General features: G+C 39.8%; 1 protein-coding gene across 2 annotated transcripts in view; it reads right to left on the bottom strand.

The window, feature by feature from the left end:
• TMEFF1 (transmembrane protein with EGF like and two follistatin like domains 1) overlaps positions 1 to 25,890 on the bottom strand; it is a 115,136-nt gene that overhangs the window by 24,914 nt on the left and 64,332 nt on the right. For both annotated transcript variants that reach the window (XR_009275295.1, XM_058813441.1), the window contains exons 2-5: positions 22,026 to 22,135; positions 17,606 to 17,735; positions 11,501 to 11,527; positions 521 to 617 (exon numbers count right to left, since the gene is read on the bottom strand). Coding sequence is in view for 1 of the 2 variants with exons in the window: in XM_058813441.1 (XP_058669424.1) it covers positions 521 to 617; positions 11,501 to 11,527; positions 17,606 to 17,735; positions 22,026 to 22,135 (364 nt within the window). In the remaining variant the exon portion in view is untranslated. The remainder of the gene's footprint in view (positions 1 to 520; positions 618 to 11,500; positions 11,528 to 17,605; positions 17,736 to 22,025; positions 22,136 to 25,890) is intronic.

The raw sequence follows: 25,890 nt of genomic DNA, 5'->3' as shown, positions 1-25,890 counted from the left end.
TTGTTTTGAAATTTAATTGACAATAATTAATATTTTTCAGTAATTTCCCCCTGGGTACGTCTAAGAGATCAGATGCCACAGGGAGTTTGGAAGATCTGACTGGCTCAAGTCCCCAGTTCAACTTCCCCTTTAGGTCCAAAGTTAGCAATGATGGAAATAACTGCATGTAACACTTTATGAACAAAGAGAACATAGAGAAAAAAATTTCAGGGTTGAATAATCAGTATTTATTTTGCATTCCTGTTTGGTTTTCGACTTGTTTTGTTGGCAGGATAAAACAAATCAAGGCTCTTTGAAAAATATTAGCTAAAGGTTTTCCAGTACAACTCTCTGTTGTTTTCTCCCACTACTTTGCAACCACAGATGGTTTGTTCTTTTACAGACACATATCAAACACATTATTACTGGATGGCACTAAAGCTTCAGTTAGTAAGAACAAACACAGTCAAGCAGATAATCATGTACCTTTAACATTTTTTCCCTTTTGTTCAGTGATATTGTTAGGGAAAACATTACATACCCGACATTCTCTGCATCTTCATCACACTCAGCCCTGTATTTGCAAACTCCACATTTTGAGTGTTTTCTCTGAACTTCTGTCCCAGATCCTTCATACTCTGAAAAAAACCCAATAACAGAAAGGATGACTTTTAAATTAAGCTCTGTTTTTGCTTACCTAAATCCATTTGCTTTCAGGAATACTGTCAACATAAAGCTGTCATATACTGAAGCTATTAACCTTAATAGTGCTCCCTTTTTGAAAGTCAGTCAATTGGAGGTTGTTAGAACTGTACCAGTGATAGAAAAGCATCCCAGAAAACACTAATGCTTCATTGATTGGCTCTTCCTTTATTCTTATTTCAGTCATTTTTATTTATTCCCGCTTCACCAGGCACATAACTGGCATTGACATGCATCCCAGTCACATTTACTCTTAATTGCCACTGATAATGTATAAACCCTGTCCCTTTAGATGTCCTTGAATATTAGGTACTGGGGATTTAAATGCTATTTTCTGTGACAGTCTTTAATTACAGATATCCTTATGCAAGGTTACTGCTTGCAATTTTTCCCCTTTTTGATTCCTGCCTATGCGATTAGACTGTGCTCATATGTCACATATGCTGTGGTGTATTTTCCAGACCACTTTGTTTAGCTTCATAGGAATAAAAGAAAAAAGTTATTAACTGACATGAATCTGGTAGAAATGCTATGTATCCCAAAAAGTAAAATCAGTATCTCAAATATTCTGATCCTAAAAACATCTACAATAATTTTACAGTTGACATGGACATCAAAAGTCTTCACCAAGTAAGAGAAAATGTACTTCACCATGTAAAAGAGAATTATACTCTCACCTTTTCACTACCATTAGCCACTCCTATTTTTGATTTTTAACAGAGTGATGAAGGAGAGCTAGGTATTTGAAAGGAAGGAAAAGAACCACAGAAATCTGCAGAGGGAGTCAAGATCCACTTAAAGAATCACAGTATGGTGGTGGTGCACAGCTGACTGCACACAGACTGCCGGATGGACGGAGATCAAAGCGATTCCCTTCCTTTCCTCATAGCACAATTTATGTGCTGTGGCAACAGTAAATCAAACACCACCAATGGAACAGCTGAATTTACATTCTTTAAATACAAACAGGAAAAAGAAATCCACAACAGCTCTTCCTAATTTCCCTGGATCTTGGCTGCAGGGAATCACTCCCTCTGACCTGTGGGGCGGTGTTCCATGAAGAATGGTGCAGGTGAGACCTGCAAGCTAACTGCCTTCTGTCTAAATCATGCTGTGCATTTTCCAGAGATTAATACCTATCAAACAAAATTCCTGCTGTAGAAATTCTATCACCACTCTTATCAAGTTGCAGTAGAGGTCATCTGCTTTTATCCTTACAAATGCACATCTTATTTGATTTCTCCTTCTTTCCACATGCCACATTCCTGTGCCTACATTTGGCATTTTGAAGTGTCCTTTAGTGTCAGATTTCACTTTTCCATCCTAATAAATGATCCCCTACGGTTTGAATAAGTTAAACAAATGACACTGCTTTCATTCATCATATTTCCACTTCTTTTTCTGTTCTTATGACCCTTTATGCCCTTTGTGAGCAAGCTGACACCTTCTGGAGGTACAGGTACAAGAGCTGGACATATTGTTCCAGAAAAGTTGTCACCAAAGCCAAATACCGTTCGAGACATTCTTCACTTTAAACATCTGACAATCATATTGCTTTTTGACCATTTTTCTGCACTGACAATCATACTTACTTTATTATCTACTTTATTCCCCAATGAATACTTTTCAGGGTCAACAGTCTGTAGGACAGATGTTTTCCTGACATCAAGGAAAAATTACCTAGGTCCTGCACTTGCTACAGATAACTGTCCTCAGACATTGAAATCCTGCCTGTTTATGCACCCTGTTAGCTCAGTGACCTGTTCTCTGTCATCCACACCAAATCAGTGCTGACTGATTTGCTCCCAGGTCACCAGTGGAAGAGGTCACGAGGCCAAGAACAGTCTCTAGAAGCACACTCATTTTCTGCCAACTCCTTAACATTTAATGATCTATTGATTTCCAGTATTTTTTCATGTTAGATGTGCATTGTGTGGATGCTGTGCTCTCTAGTTACTTGGACTTGTATCAGATTAAAGATGGCATTTGACTGAGAAAGGTTGAGGCTCTGTGGTGGTACTCTTAAATAAAATGTTCTTTTGTACAAATGCCTTTTTGGAAAAATCAGTTTAAAAATTGTAATTTTCACAATAAAGGTTTTCCATGAACTCATAGAGAGTGGCATTAGTATCTTCCCCTCCCTTAATTTTGTACTCAGTTAATTTTTCCATCTTTTATTTCACTGCTGTGCTTCTCATAGCTGCCAGAATGAGAGGCTGTTGCCCCCCAGTCATCACATTTATCTCTTCTGAAAATATTTCTGTATTATTTATCATTATTCTACCGAAGATAAAGAGACAAAAAGTCATCAACAGCCTAGAGAATTCTTTACCATCTATTTTTAAAGCTTTCAGGTGCAAACCTGGCAAACCTGCTGGTTAGAAAATACTTCTTCACCATGCTTAAAATCCTTCCATGGTACCACTAGCATGGAAAATATTTCATCATACCCCATTTATACTATCTGACTTGACTACAAATGCAACCAGAGTGCTTTTTACTGCACTATTTCAATTTTGCAATGGAGCAAAAAGAAGTAACACATACACAAGCACATGCAGCATACACATCCTTCCTTTTCAGCTCAAGTTATGCTCCCTGTGAATGTCCCAACACCATTTTACTTTCAGAATCATAGCCCACAGCTACTTTTCATTGTTTCTGTGTATTACTTGATGTAACATTCTCTCTCTCCTTTCCCCTGTCCTCCTTCCTAAAGTTGCTTTCTCTACCTTTTAAAATTAAGTTTGTTTTTAAGAAATTGTGACTATTGTTTTTTTCTTGATTAGATTAGATTGCTGGACCTCATGTATATCAGTGACCCACGATATTCAGAAGCATCTTTTACTACTAGCTGCATTATATTTTAGCAGTGACACTATTAGACACTGCATATAATATAGACTGATGTCCTGTTGTGGTGTAGGACTGGTACTCCCCACTCAGTGTCCCCAGCAAGAATCTCCAAATCACATACTGCTCTCTGGCTCTGCTTTCCCCTCCTCCTTGCCCCTGTGGTGGGATGGTGTGGTAAACTGGAGGTATAAAAACTAAAACTCACAGGTCGAGGCAAGAACAATTTACTGGAGACAGCAATGAGATAAGAAAACAAACAGTAACAGCAACAATATTAAAAACAAAAGTGCACAGTGAGCACTAAAATGCTCACTGCAGCACCCATATTGACTGCAGCCATGTTGCCCCTACCAGGAAAGAGCCATTCCTTCCAGAAAAAAACTCCCTTCCCCTGCCCCCAGCAGGATGTGAGGTGGGGTAGAAAAACTTCTGGGTCCTGGCCATGCCACCTCCTGGCCACTGCAAAAATGAACCTTGCCCTGGCTGGAACCAAGACAAGTCCTTCAAGAAAACACAATACAATTTCCCACCAACACAGAGTAGATGAATATTGTTTTTCAACCCGAATTGGTAACAGACCTGTACACCTGCGTCCTGTTAAAATATGTTAACCCATTAATATTTGAGAGCATGTTTCTCTGGTGTAAGCATCTTCAAATGGCAACATATCCCTTGACATGTTGCCTCTCCTTTCTCCCCCACATTTGATTGTTCCTACATAGGTTGTAGGCATTAATTTTAATATTCCAATCAATTGGATCTTCCCAGCAGGTTTCAGTAATAACAGTTAGGTCAAAATATGCTCCCAAATGAGCAATTCAGGCTCCTCTTGTTTATTATGCAAGCTTCTAATATTGATGTATATATGACTAGAGAATTTCTTCTTGGTTTTGTGGGTATCTTGATTAATTCTTTTCTTGACATATTAATTTGATGTTGAGTGAAAGCTCATTTTCCCTCTCTTTTCAGCTTCCTTACATGTTTCAGGGCAGCACCTCATTAATGCTCTGTCCTTCAACAGAAACAAGGCACAAAGACAGGATCAGTGGCTCCCAGTTGTCTCTCTGAGCTGTGCTCCCTACACTTCTCCTCGAGGTCATTATTCCTGTGCAGAAGATGGCCAGCTATATCTTAGGAGCTGCAGGGCAGGAGCCTGCCAATGGAGAGCAGCTCTAGAGGGATTGGGCAGCAGTAAATTGCTTCCCTCAGCAACTCATTTGTGTGTTCCTACAATGGTAATGTGGCTGGGTTTCTGCTGAGGGCTTTCAATCAGGCTTAAAGCAAGAGCATCCATCTGTGTCAAGGTGAAGTTTTGTCTGCCCTAAGGCACAGCTTGGAAAGGGAGCTATGCTGTACATTTGTATTTATCACTGTTCCGAGTGAAGAGGGGGGAGCTGGAACTTCTCAGTAGCCATGTATAGATAGAATTCCTTGATAGAATGTCCAGGAAAGCCCCTCTGAAAACCAATTCCTAACTGGTTTGGGATCATGATGATTTTTACTGTATCTTATGGGATTAACTAATCTCAAAAAGATTTCTGACTGTGATTCCTTCAGTATGGCTAGCACTGGAAATTCCTCTCAAAATACCACAGTCCACAGAATGGTGCACTAAGGACTGCAATTCACTCCAGAGCTCAGTGACTTATCCTATGTTCCATTAAATTTTAGGGCAACTTTAATGACGCACTTAGTTAAAAAGGAGATTGTTCCCATAATTTGAAAGAAAGCTGTGAACCTGCTCTTTTTGTCTGTAAGTATATATTTATAGCAAGAGCAACACTACCCTGAGCTCTCCCAAAGTTTTGGCAAGTGATGTCTTGAATTCTCTTGATCACACTGCTGGATCATATGCCAAAGCAGTATTTGGCAGTGTGGAAGGTCCTGCTCTCTTATCCAACCACCCAGCTGGCTTAGAAGCAAAGCCTGGCTTGGTCCAGCAGAGCTCTATATGTGGCTGAAAGATCCTTTCCATGTGCAGTATGGACCACACACTGCTGCTTCAAGCACTCTTCAGTAAAGGCATCAGCCTTTGGAAGAGGATTTTGCAAGAAAAGGCATTACAGGCTTAACAGGAGGATGCTGGGTCTACTTATGACTGAGGTGCCTGGAGGAGAGGAGTTTGAAGATTGCTCCCCTAATCACAACCCAGCCAAGGTGATTGGCTTGTCATAAGCCCAGTGCTTGTGACAATGACAACGTGTCACTCAATAAGCAAAGGACATGAGGATGAGCACTGTAGGACTCCCTACCACTGCTACCCTCATGAGATGTTAGTGATTTCACAGGCCTGAGAACTGGAACTTCTGCTTTGCTTCTGTGCACATGACATGGTGGATAATGGCAGGAAAAGCTGGCATATTGCAAGACTGGATCAGCTTTCACACTGCAGAAACCTCCACTTAAAGAACTCGAGTACCCACTTACTCCAACACCCTTCTCAAAATGCAGCTAGCTCCTTTTTCTCCAAAGAATGACACAACAGTTTCAGAGTAAGCACCAGGGAAAATAAGCATGATTAGATGATGGTAGGAAACAAAGGACAAGAAAGTCACCAGATGCCAAGGGAGGTGTCCCACAATTCCATGAACACACTGGATGCCCAGTGCAGGGTATATAAGATGAATCTGTCCTCATTTATTACTTATCCTGTGCAAGAAGGAAAAGGAGTCTGTCCTTATGTGCCTCTGGCTCCAGCATCCTTCCAAGCATGCTCCAGCATCCCTGAAAAACCTGCTTAGAATGAGTCTCCACCAACAGGGTACCTGAACATTTAGGGTCTTTGCCTCTGCCTTTATGAAACTTTGATGTAAAAACAGCAATTCTTGCTTGTTTTATTTCAGTGCTAATTTTACCTACATAGAATGTGATCTTGACAACAATAAATAGGGCTATTTGAAGCTGAAGTGGCATTCAGTGACAAGCCAGGTGATGGAATCCGCATCTTAAATCTTTCTATGTCACACATCATTGTAGAAATAGCTAAAAGACCTGATGCTACCTCCTATCCAGGGTGCTAATCACCACCAAGTTTCTTCAAGTCATATTAAAATACATGAAAACAAATCAGTGGCACTATTACAAATTAAAATAGAAAATATTCGAGGCTCTAAATTGTGTGTGTTTATTCCACCCTGACTGTGTGACAATTACTGGATAAGTGTTGTCCCCAGTGAGGGGAAGGAACAGATGGCAGCCTGCTAAAAAGCACATACTGTATATCAATTTATTAATTACTAAATGCAATCTGCTAGACGTTCATCACAAGCTACTTCAACTATTAAATTTCAGAGGGATTAGAAATTCAAAACAAATTATTTTAATAATAATTAACTTAGCTATATGTATTGCAAGCATGTTATTTCCTTAGCTTAAAAGCCTGAAATGATTGGGTGCCATCTGTCTAACTACCATTACAACTTTTTTAATACCAAAAAGGCATTTTGCTCAGGTACACAGACAAACACTGAACAAAATGAATTAAAAATTAATGTTATGGGCATAGTAGGGCACTTAGAAATCTCACCCTTGTTGGTTGATTACTAGAGCAGGGAACGTGCTTATTCTAGGACAGTGATTTGTTTCTGAGAGGCTGGCTTGAAAAGCCTTTACCATTTGTTAGCTCTTTCATGGTGTATGTTACAAATGCTGATGGTTTTCAACACATTCTTGCAAAGGCTTTACTATATCACAAAGTCAACATCACAGCTGTGAGCTGGCAATCTACTTTTTTATGTGCATGTGATGGCCTCAGAATAATTTTTCATGCCCCAATCTACATGTTCTGGAAATACATCCAACAATTCAAATACTGCTGCAATTTACAACTGACAGAGATGAACACAAATCTGAGCCTGTATCTTGTCCTTTTCCAGTTCTGCCTCAAATTCTAACAAAATATGGATGAAACAAAGGGACTAATTTTATGACTGTGTTCTTCAGAACAGGGAAATTGCAGAATGATTCATATGAGAACATAGAGAGAAGCCTGCATTTTGGGTGAAAATTTAAAGGATCCCACCATCTTCAGCCATGACCCCAGCCAGGCAACTCTTTAAAGTCTGAGTAAAACTCTTTAAAGGCTGTCTGACATTGCCTTCTGTAGGAGTGAAACATAATGGTAGATATATAAAATAATATGTAAATATACAAAATCTCACTGTTGAGATTTTTGAAATTTCTCTCATTTCTGAATTGACAATCATACACTCTTAGAAGTGGCTCAGGATACCCATTGCCACAAGTGACCAACTGCTTGGCTTCATAACTACAATTAAGTTTCAGGCTTCTGAAATTAGAAAAATGGGTTCTTTTATTACAACTCATGCCAACAGAGCATAGAAAATTGAAATAGCTCATTCAGAATGTCAGAGGGCAACTAGACAATTGTGTCATCCTTAAAAATTATATTACTTCATCTCATTCAGGCACACTGAAAAAATTCTCCCACTCTTAATTCTTTTCCTAAAATCTAGCATTTTTGTAACAGTGAAGATGATTTGTGGAGAACCTCAACCAGCAGTTCCATGGTCTTTAGGTGTTTTTTCTTGTAGCACATGATAACTACTAAGGCAAGATATTGTCTGAAGCAATCTTTGAGGAAAAAAATCTTTTGTTTTTCTCGTTTCTAAATCTACTTTTCTTTTTTTTTTTCTTTTTTTTAATGTAGAAATGAATGCATTAACATCATAGTTTGGGAGTAGGAGGGAGAATATGCATGAAGTCAAGTTTCAGAATCATCAATGAGATTGTTCTGCAATGAAATTCAGAAAATGAAAAAGAACAGTGTGAATCAGTAGCACACATCTTAGCTGAACATGAGGCCAACAGCTAATTTCAGCAGTGGTGACTGCCTCAGGCAGAGCTATAGCAACTGAAGAGCAAAAATCGGATGCTTTCCCATTACTTTCTTTCAAAGTTAAAAATCCAAGAGCAAGCAGTGCATCTGCAGAGCACTTGCAATGCCTCCTGAATGCACACAAGCAGCTGTGCTCATCTATTCTGTGTGTGCAAGCACCACTGGTGCATACACAATCACACTAATTGCATGTTTGAGAAACACAGCAAACACTTATTCTGTGACTAACACCTGGAATCACAGATCCTAGGAAGCAAACACAAGTCTCTAAGCTAGTATGTCTGCTCACTTGCTGCTTCTCTCTCACTCATCCTTGCCTTTTTCCACTTCCACTGAAGCTTCCTTGTGCTTCCAAGCAGCAGCTGTACCCAACCCCTAGGGCACAGAGGCTCCCCAGGGAATTAGGTTCCCATTTGAGCACCCTTATCCAAGAGTATGAGATTAAACATTCCTTTATTGAGAAAATGAGGAAGTTTGGGCCAGGATGCAGTTCTGCAGCAGACAGTCTCACAGCTGAAACAACCAGAGAGGCAGAAGTGTGGGGGGCACCGTGGAGCACCTCTACCTGCAGGTCACCCACAGCCTGGGTTCCTGTCCTTTCTTCTTGTTTGGATTCCAAACAATGCAGCTCCATCCTCAGTAGGTCCAACAGTCTTCCAGAAGTCTGGTTTTCCTTCTGAATTCCCTTAACTTGTAGTAAGATTTTCAGGTTTTAATGTTTTCATGTAACACTTTTACAGCTACCTCAATTATGAAAAAAAGCCCAAATTCCGGTTACAAAAATTTCCTTGGATTTTCAGCCAGGGTAGAGTTCAATAACCAAAGCAGCAATGGTTTCCATTCTTTGAAGGATTGCTTTTAGACACAGAAAATGACACAACAGGTTGAAGAGTAACCAGCTGTCCCACAGAAGTATTACCCAACACCCAGTTTAGCAAGGAAGGTGCACAAGGAGAGGAATAATTCAATGTATCACAAATATCCAAGATATATCAAAAAAGGAAGAAGAGTCAAGCTGAATTTTCAACGTTTCGTTGTTTAAATTTCCTTTTCCTTAACCTAAAATTAGGAACTAAACCCAACTGTTTTCGTACTGAACAAAGGAAGGAACATTTCAGTTGGCCCAAAGGCACTCAGAAGAAACCCCAATAAATGAAGGTCTAATGTCACAAAACTGCTGGAGGACAGAGTGGGTACATTGTTCCTTCTTAATTCAATACCCAGGCACTGCAGAAACTCACCTGGAGCCAAGGGAACCAGATTCAATTCTTTCTGCCCGAAGTGAACTGCATCTACATATTCCACCTCCCAAGACAATGCACCAACTACTTCTGCAAGGTATCCAGGGACCACCAAACCTCCTCAGCCGATGGCATTCTATTTTGCATAAATAATTCAAATGCACTGGCATGCTGAGCCCCAGCTAACAAAGCCTTTCCACAGCACGAATCCTTCCTTCCCAGCTCTTTGTCCCAGGCTCAATGAACATTTCAAGTGAGAACAAAAAGAGCAGCAATGACAAAGGGAAGCCCATGTGGGTCTCTCTTGCCCACACAGGTGGATTTGGGCTCAGCCTCCTGCCCAAATCAAGGAATGAGTATAATTGAACATGGACCTTTCACCTCTTCAGCGTGAAACCAACAAAACATAGCATGTTCTGGCCTATGTTTTTCAAAATTTCTCTTGAAGCTAAAGAATCCTAACATCTATCAGTTGGCTGCCAATCTCTTCCAGGTCAACACAGTAACATTTACAAGGGACTTTAACCAAGATTTTTGCATACAAAAATATTATCAGAAAATACTGCAAAAAAAACCAAAAACCCAAACCCAACTAATCTCACTGGCATTCAAGGTTTTCTAAAATCCTTCTAAAAAAAAAAATGAAACATGGACTAAATTACTGTCATCTGTCTCCTACCATAAATGCATAGCAGTACCAAGACCAGAAAGTTTGGCTTGCAGGGCGCAGGCCTAGTGGAATAACAGACTGGCTAACAAAGGGGGAAGGAGAAGCAAACAGAGGGGAGAAAGAGTGTGAAGCATCAGAAAAGTCACCTGTGGAGGTAAGAAGAGGAAGTGTTTGAGCAGAAAATTGTTCCTTCTGACACTGGCCCAAAAGGAAACAAAGGTGAGAATGGCCCGAGCAGCAGCTAGCAGCAGCCCAGGAATTTACTGATAGCAGCTTTTTTAGAGGGAGGGAAATGCCCTCCTTCACCTCCATACAGGAACAAAAGAGTGAGCTAGCTCCTGGTTTTTGAAAAGTTAACTGTTACATTTAGCTACACCGTGATGCCATAGATGGCTTTCCCCAAAAACACATTTTTATGTAGCTAGACAAGATTTGCAGTACTTCAAAACTCAGTCCCATCACCATGAAATGCAACACTTTCTTAATACTACCAAAGCCTAAAAGCAAAACAGTTTTTCTGTGTTTGTATATATCTGTTTCATTCTATATGTATTCTTGTAAGTAGCATCAAAGATAGAATTAAGATAATTTTTTTTAACCCTTGGAAGAAGATTAAGATGTGTTGAAAGATGGGAACACTTCTACTACCATCAGCTGTACTACATCCCCTCTTGGAATATACAGCAATATATATATATTTTAATATATATTTTTTAACAAAAATATTTTAGTAAAATACTTCATATTAATAGATATCATAATGCAATTGTTTTATATTTAAGGCAACAAGCTCAATCAAGCATAAGGTAACAACTTAGATGTTTTAGACACTATGGAAATAAATAGAAGGGGAAAATGGTAAGAAATTTATTGTGAATGGTTATTTTCTGGAGAGAAATACAGGTTAAATAGGGATCTAAATATTGCACTGCATTGCTGGTAACAAATGAAAAATTATATAGGTCAAATCTTAAAGAACAATATTGGTGAAATGCACACTACAACCTATTCCTCTGCCGCTACTGTTCTGAGATGGTCCAATATCACTGCAACCTTAAAGCTTATTTTAAGTGCCATAATTTTCCCTCAATTCATGTGCTGTACAGTAGCCATGTGTATATATGTGTATAAAACTGGCACACATTTGTTTAACAGAAAGACCAAAACCAAAGATAAGTGGAGTTTGATACTCACCTCCTTCTCCTGACCCAGAGCCATTATCTGAAAAAGAAAAAAAGAAAGCAAATGAGAATATTGCTCCAGGAGCAGCTGTTTGTTCAGGAACTTGTCACTGTAAAACGTTACACAGATGTTACATTTCATGAGCCAGCTGTAAAAACAAATATCCCACATAAGGTCTGGCATCCTTTAATGCTGTTTGTCCACACTCACTGTGCCCTAGTCTCTCTCTTCCCTGTCAAGATGTTACTCAAGGAACAGCATTATTCAGTACTGAAAACAAATATCTTTCTTACCCTCTTTTCAACTGTTAGAGATTAAAATTTGTAAAGCCAAAGAGAGATGAAGAGTACAAATTCCGATTTTTTGAATGTGTATTTTTCCTTACCCTCTGGCCCTGGGAGTGGTACTTCAAGGCAAACTTCAACACCTAAATCACCTGACTGCAGAAGTACCTCCAGAAGACAACTAGTCATCCAAGTAAGGTTGATTTGAGTCATCTAATGACAAAATTGCTTCTGTCAGTTGAGTCAATCACTTGGTGTAAAGATGGTCTAATGGCATTGTTATTTCATTGACACTTGACTGACTGGATTAGCATCTGGTGAGTGACAGCTTTCAACTGGATCCCATTTGCATTAGCAGTTCAAGTGTCAGAAGGACTTGAGCTTCTTCATCACCCCCAGCCAACGAACTCTACTTCAGAGCAGCATGGATCTGTTTAGGGATTTTGCATGTGCATCCCGCTGGGCAGCGCTCTGCACGGGCCTCAGCTAGCACAGCAGTAAAGGCAAGCCCTCAAACACATGAACTGAGTCACAAAACCTCCTGCCTTTCTAGCTCAAAGGAGGAGGAGAGGAGAGAATGGAGTGGCAGCTACTGTCAGTGGATTGTTTCCCATTCCCATTAGATTAGCTGCTCTGGAAGCTGAGGAGAGGAGCAGAGCATGAATTCTGCTCATCCCACACCTCTCCTTTCCTGCCTGCTTTGGTGATGGAGAAGGCAGCTGAATTTATCTGCTAAAAACTGAAAGAAGGGGGCCAGACAGAGAGAGGAGTGGGAATTTTGCTTCCACACACGAGGTCGTTGTTCACATCAGAGGAAAAACCAAACCCTCTGTTTGCTCAGTTCCCTCCCCTGCTTTTCTTGAAGGAGCTGTATTTCTAAGAATAATTCCCTCTAGTGCATGGATGAAATTGTGAAATTCCACGTTACTGGGTCACTTCACACATTAAAAATTATTTCCTGTCACATGGAGTATCAGGAATAGAGATTTGTTTTTCTTTCGCCTTAAGGGGCAAGAAAGGGAAACCTTTCTTTCCTCCTATACCACTATTTGGTGTCTAAAAGACTGAGCTTATAACCTTACAGAAATTAACACAAAAACCAGAAGGTTCTGCTCTCCATTGACAGTGACCCACTTTCCTGAAAAAGCATGCAATCCCATATAAAATGTCCTGTTGAGTCACTGAGAAATATGCCTTATGATGCAGTATTGCTTCATTAAGAAATTTGAAGGAGCTAAATCCAGTGTGCAAGGGGCAGGGCAGGTACCACACATGGAAAGCACCTGTAAATCATGGAGCTGAGGCTCAGACCACCCATCTCTATAGATAATTGGCTTGATATACATGAAGTCCACCTGGCAGGACATCACAGCAGCAGGACAGATTCATTTCTACCTCTCTGGACTTTCAGTTCTCAAAAGGATTTAGAAAAAAAAAAGTGTCATCGTCTATAACACTGTATCATTTTCAACTTTTCCCTGGGAGCTATGCTAGGACTCTCATCTCCAGGGTAACCATGCTAAACTAAGCTGCTGTTCCTGCTTTTTTTTTCTTTTCTTGAGCCTTGGCTAGATTTTCCCAGGCAGCTGCTGGTTAAAAGAGTAGCATTTTTTTCCAGCTTACTTGGACAAGGAGCCCTGCTCTTTTCAGGCCTTTAATGAATTCAGGGTTTTCAAAAGTTGTCTTCATCCACCAAGTTCACTCAAGAAAGATGCTCAAAGAAGTGAAGATGCTGGACACAAACAGCATTCCCCCAGCCCCTGGTCAGTAATTAGAGGAGGAGGGATTGATCTCTATCTTTACTTATGCCACCCTTTTTCAAATAGGTGCCTTTTCCTTCAAGGTGTTCAAGGCTAGGCTGCATGGAGCAACCTGGTCTACCAGAAGATATCTTTACCCAGGGCTGTGACGTGGGAGCTGGATTATCTTTAAAGTCCCTTCCAAAGTCCTTTCCAAACAAAACCATCCCATGGTTCTATAAAAAATATGCTAATACACAAATATACAAGCTTCTGCTGTGAGCTGCTTTAATCCATAAGGAGTTTCTGCATAAAATACACAAAGAAGGGCTTGGATGAGACACAGCATCTGAATGCTGTAAGCACTCAGCTACAGTCAGAATCTCCTTTTTTGTTCTTTCTGAACAGGAGCCATTTCTGTACTGTGGGTCTGCTTTGGTGCAGAGGCAGAAAAAACTCCCCAAAATCAAAAATGCCTGCAGCCTCTCTCATTCAAGAAGGATGGCTTTTAACTCAAAGTAGCATAAAAATGGAGCCCATCTCTTGCCCATTTAGAGCAACAGCTCCAAACTGCTAAGTACAAACAGGAGGGCAAACAGTCAACTGACAAATTTTAAGCAAGTGGACCCTTCCATAAGCCACTCCTAGGAGAATAAATCCTGTGCTTGTTTCTAGTTCTGCAAATAGCTTTACTCCCCTTTTTACTTTTTTTTTTTTTTTTTGACTCAGAAATCCCCACAGAAAGCAATGGACTGTGGCTTCTAAATGTATACAGTACACTGAGAAACTGCAAGTATAATCAAGTACTACATCATTGTGTGGGTACATTTTCATGTGCATACAATATAAATCTGGCAGCAGTCAAAATCAATATTAAAACCTGTATATGCAGACCCAAAATTTCATCCATACATTCTCTTTCATTTCTCTAAACAACCATTTTTAATGTCAAAACTTGCATTTTGTTTATTTCTAAAGCATCTATAATTGACTCTTCTTTAAACATTACTTATTTTAGAATCCTGAAACTCTGACAGCCTTCCGGCAAAGAAAATAAGAAAATACATTGCAAATCACTTATGTCTGTAAAATTTTAATCAAAATATTACCTGCCAAGAAACAGAATAATGATTTAGTGACTAAATCACTCTGTGTAGCCTGTTCCAGTGCTGTAGCTACAGAAGGTATCAATCCCTAGCAAATAGGAAGTATTTCATTCTTGTATGAGATTCAGAAGTCTGACATACTTTAAATACTAAACAGTTGTTCCAATACTAAGAAGGAATTTCATCCTATTGTCTTGGGTACATCCCACCAGGATGAAGCTTTGCTTTGAAAAAAAAATCTCTGATAGGAAACCAGTGAATCTCTCTCCCAGATGATGCCCTAGAACAAAGCATTTTAATAATAAATTCAAAGGCAGCCAGTGAAAATTAATGGGGGTCTACCAAATATCTTTTAATTTGATATCTGAGTCTCCATGGAAGTTGTGTCCTGGGTTGACTATATGATGCTTTTATCCCCAATCGTCTCATTCTGTTTATGTTGAATAATAAGTTTTGCACCTTTAAGAGTGTTCCAGAGAGTGAAGGGGGGAGAGAAGAAGCAGCAGTTTGTTTTCAGACACTGCACTCCTCCTCCACGTGCCTGCTCCTGACTGTGTTGTCTGCGGACAGACAGCAGGACAGAGCTCTTTTTTTTGCTTTTTATTTAGTGTCAGCTAGCTGAGGCAAAGAAGTTCCCTGGACTGGTTTTTTTCCCTTTTCTTTGGACCTCTTGAACCTGCTCTGGACTGAACACCCAGGAGAGCACCGGCAGCTGCAGCTGTGGCCCACCGGGCCGGGCCTGGCCTGCGACAATTCCAGCACCGGAGGGACTGATCAGAGACTGAGTGAGCTGCAACCCGAGGACGGGGTTTTCTCAGTTTGTCATCTCTTTTGGAGTGGCAAGGGGTCTCATTGTTTGATATTGTTTTGGTTTTATTGTTTAATAAACAGGTTTTTTCCACCTTTCTCCAAGGAGGTATTTTTTCCTCCCGGACTAGTTGGGGGGAGGGGCCGATTGGATCTGCTTTTCCTACCGGAGCTCCTTTGGGGGATTCTTCCCCAAATTTGCTCTAAACCTGAACAAGGTGTAACAGATCAAGAGCACAAATATGTCACCGTCTTGGCAGGGCATGGAGAGGTCCTGGGTGCTGACCTTTATCATCCGATATTTTTGCGTCACCCGAAGCACACCAGGCACTCAGGGAGCAGCAGGTGCCGTTCTAGTGGAGCTCTGCTGAGGCACTTAAAGTTGTGACAGTGTAAGTGCAGTACTCAGAGACTGAATCAGAGCCTCTGTTTCACACACCTGCTTTCAGTACTTTCTGGAGTATTGTGTTTCAGCACATTTCTGGATCTGTTACACTAAGTGCTAAAAATTATGCTGTGTTTCCTGGGTTTTATGTAGGACTTAAAGAAAAGGAGAGGAAGGTTGAAAAAAAAAATCCCCTACTAGCTGTATAATCTAGTAATTAGTTGCCAGCAACCCGAGGCTCAGAAGAATCGATTTTTCATTTCAAAATTTCTTTTTCTTAGTAGAGTAGAATGCATATATATGCAAACACACCTTGTTGTTCCTAAAACATTATCCTAGAATTTTGTCGTAGTGATAGAAATAAATTTTCATGCTGTGTGTCCATTGCTTAAAATGACTTGGGCGTGAAATTAAAAAAATAAAATTTAATTATACATTCTCAGTGCAAACCTTCATATTTCTTGGGTGTTGTTACAGTAGTATGTGAGTCCTCCAAACTGGATTGCATTTTTTTGCCTATTTCTGCAGCATCTGGAGATAATTTACAGGTGGGAGATTGGGAAAGACAAGTAGATTCAGTCATCAGCCTGAGGGATGCTGGAATTATGCTTCTGATCTGGGCACAAAACGTGGGCTTCCTTCAGTATTAGAACCAACGACACAGATGGTTTTGGACCTCAGCAAAGATGAGCCAGACCTCAGGATAGGTCTGTGCTGCAGTCAAAGGCCTCAAAGAGCAGCTGGTGTGAAACATGCTGCATGTAAATGAGGTAACTGGGACTCGCAGCGTGAGGACTTGGGCTAGGTACCCTGCATGTGCATTTACCCCAATTTCAGATAAGATTCTGCAGCTACCACTAAGAACCAGGCCTGATAACTCTAAATTGTCATTGCAACTAACCAACATAAAGTTAGTAAGGATTGCGCATCTGAGCAATGGTCACGCTTTTGGCCGCCATATGGACGTAACCTTGTTTAGATAATTCCGAGCAACCATTCTCTATCCAAAGATGAGGGATGTCCCACAACTTAATATTTTGTGTGTATTATTTATGCACCAAAGATTGCAGTCATTGATGCTACTGAGCCATTTAATTTCATTCTAAGAAAGCCAGCCATGTATCTGGTCTCACCAGCTTTGAATCTATCCAGAGGTTCAGAACACCACTGGTGGTTAAAGTTTCTGTGTCTAAGAGTATGCTGTAATATTCAAGACAGGAAAAACCTGTCCCATGTATTTGAAATGTGGAAAAATTTATGCTTTAAGTGTGTGGAAAGACAAAAAAGGCAAGTTCATTAGAAATGTGAGATAGAATGATTTTGTAGTTATGCATATCTTCAATGTAATGACCCAAAGTCAAAGATGATGCCTTGGATACAGATAGAGCAGCAGTCAGGATGATCAGTGTCACTTGCTGGATGCTACACTAATTCTGTATATCCTAAAAATAAAAGTCCTAAAGAAATGGCTAATTTAGAATCTGCTTCAAATTTGTTAAAAGCCTTTTGATGGATATCAATGCTCCTCTATAAGCACCACAGAAGCATTAATAATCTATTTTCTCAGATAAAGTATTTCAGCTTGTAGTGTTTATTTATTAATCTGTTAGCATATCAGAAGATATATCAGATTTCTTGCCTAGCAAAAGGTTCCATTCCTAAAGAGGACTTGGGCTTTCCATATTATTTCATCCTATGAAAAGCACAAAAATTTTAATTGCTGGAATTAAGGGCAAAACTAAAGAGCTAACCATAAAACATCATTCATTAGTGACACAAAGTGATGTTTTACATACCAGAATAACAAGGTCCTCTTGATACCACTGTTATCTCTTTCTGGTGCTTGCAAGCAGCTCTCCTGAGGAAGCATTCATTTTGGTAAGTGTCTCCATTTGATCCACAAACTGGAATATAGTTTGTGTGACACTAGAAAAGAAATTATAATATAACCCAGTCATTCAGAAATCAAGTGATTAATCTGAACTGCATATTAATATACAGGAAGATAGTTGTGTTATTAACAGCATCTTATAACCCTTTTTGCTAAAGAACTACTTGAAATATATTAGTTTTTCAGTATCACTATATGTATTCCTCTTGGATGACTGAAATAATAGTCTAACTCCACATGGACTGAACATAGGAATTCAGTAGGAAAGATTAAAAGCACAAAATAACTATGGTGGGACTTTGTACTGACTAGAGGGAATATGTCAGGCATCTGGAAGTATTTGAAGGATAAACACTGAGGCAGGAGAAAATTTCTTCAAGATAAAACAAGAAAGTATGACTAGGCACAGGGGGCCGAAACTGAGCAAAGGAGAATTTAAGGAGAACAGGGCTTAAGGGGAGATTTGCTGACCTTTTTGGTCAGAACAGTCTTACAAAGGAGGTGGAAAACAATAGCCACTCTCATTAAATTCAAGAGCATCAGGAGTCTTTTACTTGGTCAACAACTATAATAATGCTTTTCTATTACTACATTGAAAAATTTAAATCTTAAATTTAGTAGAATTTAAGAAAGAAAGAAAGAAAGAAAGAAAGAAAGAAAGAAAGAAAGAAAGAAAGAGAAAGAAAGAAAGAAAGAAAGAAAGAAAGAAAGAAAGAAAGAAAGAAAGAAAGAAAGAAAGAAAGAAAGAAAGAAAGAAAGAAAGAAAGAAAGAAAGAAAGAAAAAGAGAAAGAAAGAAAGAAAGAAAGAAAGAAAGAAAGAAAGAAAGAAAGAAAGAAAGAAAGAAAGAAAGAAAGAAAGAAAGAAAGAAAGAAAGAAAGAAAGAAAGAAAGAAAGAAAGAAAGAAAGAAAGAAAGAAAGAAAAAGAAAGAAATCCCTTGTACACATAATGTGCATTTCAGATGCTGGGACCAGCAATCTGTCTGACATCTGAGATGTCAACTCTGCTGAACTGGAGGTCCAAACAACTTCCTGCTGAACTGGAGGTCCAAACCCTGCTTCACAGCATGGAAAAGGAGATATTGCCCTTTTTGGGGGTGTGGTGGTAACTGTAAGTCAGACACCTTTTGCATCTTCAACACCCTGATGTAAAAAGAACCCAACCAAAAACAAAAGCCAAGAAGCAATGATGAAATACTGAGTAGCCACCAAAGTTCTTAACCACACAAAGTTTATGATTGAACTGGTATTGTTCAACTCATGAGAGTGCATGCAGAAATAACATTAGTTAAGCTAAAATGACTTAAAAATAAAAGAGTTTCTTCTCCAAACTCCAAATGAGAGTCTCTCCCACAAGAGTTTCTTTGTGCTTTGACATACATAAAGGTCAAAGTACTGAAATGTTAAAACATAATTTTGAAGAGTATTACCCTCCAGTCCTCTGTCATCCTGCCATAGATGACCAACTGAGAATGAACTAAGCAGGTATAAACAAAAATAAATCATTCTGCCAGCTCTAAAAATTATTTCTAACAGTTTTTCTATTACTTCCCCATAGTGAGCAGCTCTCAGACACTCAACCATTAGTCCTGCCACATGCCATACAAAACAGTCATTTCTAGAGAGTAATTAACAGGCACCTCCCAAGGGGACAGTACTTTCCAATAATCTGTTCAATAGATAATTCTCAATCCTCCTTAAGTCTCTGTATGATGTTTTAAATTTGCAGGTTCTCTTCTGAGGATAGAAAATGAAAAGTAAAGGGATTCCTTTTTTACAGTTTGGTAAGCCTTCAGTGATTTGTTACAGTACAGCCCAAAGTTCTCCTGTGAGCACCCTTCAGGAGAGAAGGTTTCTTGTGAGGAAGTCCTCTGATACCTCAAATGGCCAAAAGGGAGAGCATCTCTTCGTGCACAGGATCTGCTCAGTACAGCGTGCCATGGGAAAATCCATCCAAGGTCCATCCAGTGCTGTGTGATTTCAGAGTTTCCAACATCTGAATGGCTTGTAAGATTTACTCACTGTCACATATCTCCTTTTCCTATTCTCTCCTATTAAAGCAGTTATCTAATTAAACTGATTGTTGTAAAGACTTTCTTACTGAAATTGGAAAAGAGCCCCATGATGTCTCTCTCTCTCTCCCCTCTCATCCCACCTCACCCCATCTTACCTCCCACACTGGTTCATAACACACGCACTAGATGCTGATCAGTTTTTCATTCAGGTTTTGTAAAACTCATCCAAAATACAGCAAAAGACCTTTTAGACTGCAGAGCTGTTGCAGCTATGCAACCTATGACATTATAGGTGTTTCAAACAACACTGAAATTTGTCATCTGTTTTCCCTAATCTGAAGAAAGTTTGCCCCAGTCTCAGCCTTAGTTCATGAGTAGCTCTGATTAGTTGCGCCACTCTGATCCCCAAAACACTCCTCTGTCATGCAGATCTCACTGAGTTACAACTTCCTCAGGAGGGGAAGAGGAGGGGCAGGCACTGATCTCTTCTCTCTAGCCAGGATTTGAGGGAATGGCTGAAGTGTCAGGGGAGGTTTAGATTAAATATTAGGAAAAGGTTCTTCACTCAGAGGGTGCTTGGGCACTGGGACAGGATCCCCAGGGCAGTGATCACAGCACCAACCTGACAGAGTACAAGTGTTTGGACAATGCTCTCAGGCACATGGTGTGACTCCTGGCATGTCCTGTGCAGGGTCAGGAACTGGACTCAATAACCCTTGTGGGCCCCTTTCAACTCAGCCTATTCATGGATTCTGTTATTTCCTTGCTAGCAGGAACATCTTACCTGGCCACAACCTGGATCCCAGATCAATTGAATTTTGCAACTCTTTTGTTAGAGTACATTTTTCTAAAAATTGCAGTTTGAACAACATAAAAAATGCCTTGCTGTATTAAGTATTTTCCTGGCAAAGACACTTAGACGTCTGAACTACAAGCAGGGGTTGCAAAGTAATCTTAGGAAAACAGTGTAGTGGCACAGTAATCCAGCTCTGTGATGAATAGGAAACACACTTCTGGAAGAACAGGCTGATATTCCCACATCTTCATTTCAGTGCCTCTTCAGCTGAACCACTATACACAAATGTGTCTGCTTTCCTTTCAAATCCTTGAAATATCACAAAAAAATAGTCTCAGACAGTCTTGCACGTGAAGAACCTAACAGTTTGGGCTGGGTGTTTGTTGCCTGGAAATTTTGGTGCTGCTAGTTGCAGCAAGTCAAGTAAGCTCAATTCAATTTGAGAGTTACAAGAAGATTTTCAACCTGCTATGTCTGAAAAACACAGTATCTTCTCCTCACCCATGGACTTATTTCCTAAGAGTACAGAATAAATTATTCAACAAGTACAAGTAAACATGCAAGTAGTTTAAAAACAATGCTTTAAAAAAATTGCACTCTTCAAAACAAATTAACAGTTTAGCATTGTTTTTTATATTCTTCAAGACCTGGTTATTAGGAAGTCACAAAATTTACCACCTACAAAAAACTACAAAAAATAAACCTTTGGTTGTCCTAGGATTGTATTTTTCTCCCCTTTCTTTATAATCATTACTGAGCTTTGATTTTACTATTTTGCATAAATAAATGTTACAGACAGATTGAGAGAGATGAAAAAGCCTTGTCTTATAAGAATTTTTTCCCCCTTTTAAAGGCAGCTAGAACAATGTCCCTAGCACAGGTGAACAGCACACTATCAAAAGCCAGCTCTGAAACACTGGAATCTAAAACCAGTGTAAGATCATATACACACCTTTGCTATTCTGGTTCCCTTGATTTATTATTTATTGGAAACAGAACACATAATTATTTTTAAAACACTGAAAGACAGCCCACTCCAGGGTTTGCTGATAACACTGCCAGCTCTTCGTTTTACCATGAGTCTTGTACATAATATTTGATATATTTGTCCTGGCTAAAAACTGTGAAAAGAAAGCACTGCTATATTTTTCTCTAAAAAAGTTGATGGTAGAAGGGAGAAGAATTGCCATGATAGTTATAAAAACTGTCAACGAAAGGGTCAAAAACTGACAAAAAATTGAACCTGCTATTTACTTCTTTCTAAAACTTCAGAAGACATTCTAATTTATTTTTTTTTTCTGAGCAGGACTAATTCATTATTCTAATTCAAAATTCTTATGATCACTGATGACCCTGCTATTATCTGATGTAATCAGTGCCATTGAAAAATGAGCTTATGGTCAGAGTTCATAAGCCTGTTGCAGAGTGGTATTTTTGAAGCAGTGACTCTACAAATGCTTCAATACACCTGAAAGATTTGTTAGAAATGCCAAACAAAAAGGTGAGCAGCCCTTACCTGGAACTGACACGCACATTTCAAGCCATCTCCCTCTTCCTTGCACACTCCTCCATATTTACACGATGACTCATCACACACTCTTACGTCAGATTCCCTTACATTTAACTCTGCAGAAAAACAGAAAAACAAGACAGGAAAGAAATTGTAAGATGAGTTATTTTGAGGACTGCCTTGTCCTTAAACACTTGGAGCACCCCTGCTGCCTTAGTACCATATAGAAATTAAAGGAAAAATGCCAGAGCTGTCGCTCCAGGCTGCCTTGAATGGGCTCAGCCCTGTCCCTGGGCTCCCGTCCAGGGGCACATCCTGCTCCCCAGAGGCAGCTTTGCCTGGCTGGGAGAGTGGTTTTGGCTAAATGCCGATTCACCTCATAAACAGATACAGAGAAAGCACGTATTTACACTACCCAAATTCTCTTCTATGTTTCCCCTGATGGGGATGCCACAGTGTAAAACTCTTGTCCACAGAAGTTGTTTCTAGGAGGAGTCAGGAGCTTTACACAGGTTATAGCCTATGTTTCTCACCTGCTACCTCTTTTTGCTTAACTCTCTACAAAGGTCCTGAGGAAGTAGAAAAGCTAAACCATCAGAATTTCTCTGCCTGGTTTTTCAGTCTCTGCCATGGCCATACTGTTATCCTTCAGACTAAAAATAAACCCAACTGTGTTTAAACTATTATAATTTGCTTGCACTGTAGGAGCCAGAGTAATGAACCAGAGATCTGTGTCTTAGTTCCTGCATAAAAATATGGAGCACAAGTGGAAGATCCTGTCACTGTAAGCTTGCAGCACAGCTGGCAAGAGGGAAACCAAGGGGCTTTACACATCAACTGCATAGGCACTAGCTCCAGCACAAAGGTCTCCTAACTAGCTGCAAGCTTATTTTGGACATCACAATCCAAGGCTAGTTTTAAAAGAGAATAAATATATTCTTTTGAAATAGTTATTTGATTTGAATTATATATAGGAAAGAGAGCAAAAGAAAGCACAAGTGGGATAATGGAAGTGGTCACTGTCTGCCTAAATGTGACCTCATCAGGCTGTGTGGGAACAGTGCGGGTACTATTGATTCCAATGAAAAGGGCAAAATAACACCAAGGGCTCTGGAAAAATCCCCTGACACTGTTAAATGTGCGGTGAAATCAGAGGATATGATTCAAAGATGTCTGTGCTATGGTTCAAGGCAGCAACCTTCAGGACTCCATAGCAAGTATGATCCACTAAAGAGGTTCACTGACAGCGGTGTGATTTAAAATAATGTCTGTGACTTTTAATAAGCAAGAAAACTAGCTTAAAGAAAGAACTGAACACCAGCCATTCAGAAACAGGGAAAGGTAGGTCAAAAGCAGAAGAAAATAATCCTCGCTGCCACTTAAGAGTCTTAAATAGGCAACCAGCCTCCTCCTCACAGCAGTATCAGCACTTTGGTATGACAGTGATAGACACCCTGGAAAACTGCTCCTATTTGTTTATGTAACATTATACACCCACACATATAGTTTATATAAATAAATAAATAAATAAACAATAATTAACGTAATAAATTTTAACACTTTTGCCGCATGCTTCTATATTTAACAGAGCATGTATTTTTATGTATATTTTATGGCACTGAAGTTACAGGATTACAGCTCAATGAAAACTCCAGTTACAATCCACATATTTTTTCGTCAGCCATGAGAAAAAATTGAGAAACATATTGATTCTTTTCCCTCCATATGTCCATGGCTCCCAAAAGCACAGATGAGGAGGGCAATGTGTGTAACAATGGGCAGATAGGTATCCTGGTTGCCATCACAACCCTGTGCCTGTGTTCTCTAATGTTATTCTTAATGTCGCCGTTTATCAAGCGTGACTGCTGCGTTGTAGGGACCGAGCTAATGTGACAGAACATCGCAGCTTTTCAATTTAATGTGCTCGTAACTCGCTCCTGAAGGAAATGTGCCTTTCTTTCTCTTCATGAAGGGCTGTTCCACGAAGATGAACAAACTATCAAAATTAATTAAGGGGAAATGACTGTCATATCTGAAAGAAGGGTCCACCTTTAGGTGATACGACATTTGAGAAAATGAAATTCTAAAACGGAATAACTGTACAGTCAAATTAGAGCATGCACCGCTTTCAAAAGACTTTGTTCATCAGGTCAGGAAAACAATGAGATGTTGGTCCCCCTTGCCCGACTCTCAGCTGAGCATGCTGGACTCAGTGCTTCGCAACATCCTACCCCATGCTCCTGACCAGCAGAAGAAACCGCTGGACAGCTGCAACTCCTGCCTGTATTTCTGTGAGTCTACACAACGTCCAACTGCCTAGCAGTGTAGTGCAGACTTTTCCCCAGTATTGGTGTTCGCCCACTGTGGAGAGGGCACACAGACATGCAGAAAGGAGCCCCTTCACCACAGTGGTGGGCAAGGGACCTCACTTTTTTGCAGAGGAGAAGGATGGGGTTAGCTCAGAAAGAGAAGTCAGGTGGCAGTTCAGCATCAAGGCTGAACTCAAGATATACTCGTTCATAGCTTAGCTATTGCTCTGCCTGCAACAGCCAGATAGAAATGGAAAGATTTCAGAACAAAACTGTAAGAAAGGATATGAAGACGGGGGTGCAGAATTAGCCCTTGTAAACCAAGGAAAAAAATATTTGGCATTGTTTTTGATCCCACAGGAGGAATTAAGAGGAGAGAAAGCTGTGCTTTTAATGGTTACTTCATTTTAGGCATGGGTTGTTTTTCTTTCCATATAAATGATAAATACTGATTATAAACTTTATGGCATTAAATGAACACTGAGCAGGAAAGGTCATGCAGAGACCAGGAGACAACATGATTTTTCAAAGTTGAACAAAAACAAGATATCCTGGTGATTGGCACTTTGATTGGCACTTGAACATGACAGATGAACTTTATTCTATGACAGGATGTCACCTAATCCCTTATTCCATTCAGTGGCAAATTCCAGCAGCAGTGAAATCAGGCCTCCAATGTGTGCATGATTACATCTGATGGAATCACAAGTACTGGGAGGTGTGGTGGCTGTAATTACTTCTGCACCCACAGCACTCCGTTCAAAAAGGAGTGCATGTGGATGCGTGGATGATGCTAAAAAGGTGATGTGAGGAGGAACTCTAGATGTCTTGCGTGTCTGAAATGTGCTCTCTTCTCAGTGAATTCCCCACAGACAAAGAATTAAATGGATTCTCTGCAATTATTTCCAGCAGAGTGGAATGATCACTGTAAGAGCAGGTCCATGAGAAGAGCAGGGATATGTAGCAAATGGTTTAGGGTAATTTCTTGCATGTTTCTTTAGTGCCTATTGTAACTCGTTTTCTTGACTTCCAGCAGGTATAAATAAGAGAAAGCCTCAGTGTGATTCATTAGGCACAGTGAGAATATGCTACGTAGTAATCCATCAATTCCCAAGAGAAAATATAATTAGCGCAATTAAATCAGGCTTCGAAATTTATGATAAAATTAATCTCCAAAGACCTGAAATGAGGCATTAAAAATGATTTGCTAGTATCTGTTCAGCCAATACACTTCCTGGTTGTGTGAGGCCTGACTGGCACAGAGCAGCTTGCAAAGACATACAGCAAGGTCTTCTGGGTTTGTCTTTTTTCTCTGTTGAAAAGAATTCACTTTGTGAAAATTTGTTAGATCAGTAAAGATGAAGAAAGCCTTCTCCATTTTGACTCCTTTCAGAGAATATGAAGCACAGCTCAGTACAAGTAGCTGTAGATTGGCTTTCTGCCTGTACCTCAAAATGCATTGCTCTGAGGCTCTTGTTATAAGGTAAATTACATGTGTCAAAATGCTGAACCTGAAGATGAAATCAAATTTGTAGCTTTAAGTACATCAAACATCTTGTTTC

This window comes from Ammospiza caudacuta, chromosome 1, assembly GCF_027887145.1.
Source record: "Ammospiza caudacuta isolate bAmmCau1 chromosome 1, bAmmCau1.pri, whole genome shotgun sequence".
Classification (NCBI taxonomy): Eukaryota; Metazoa; Chordata; class Aves; order Passeriformes; family Passerellidae; genus Ammospiza; species Ammospiza caudacuta.
Note: the sequence above shows the minus strand (reverse complement) of the source record. Positions and strands in the feature narration are given on the sequence as shown.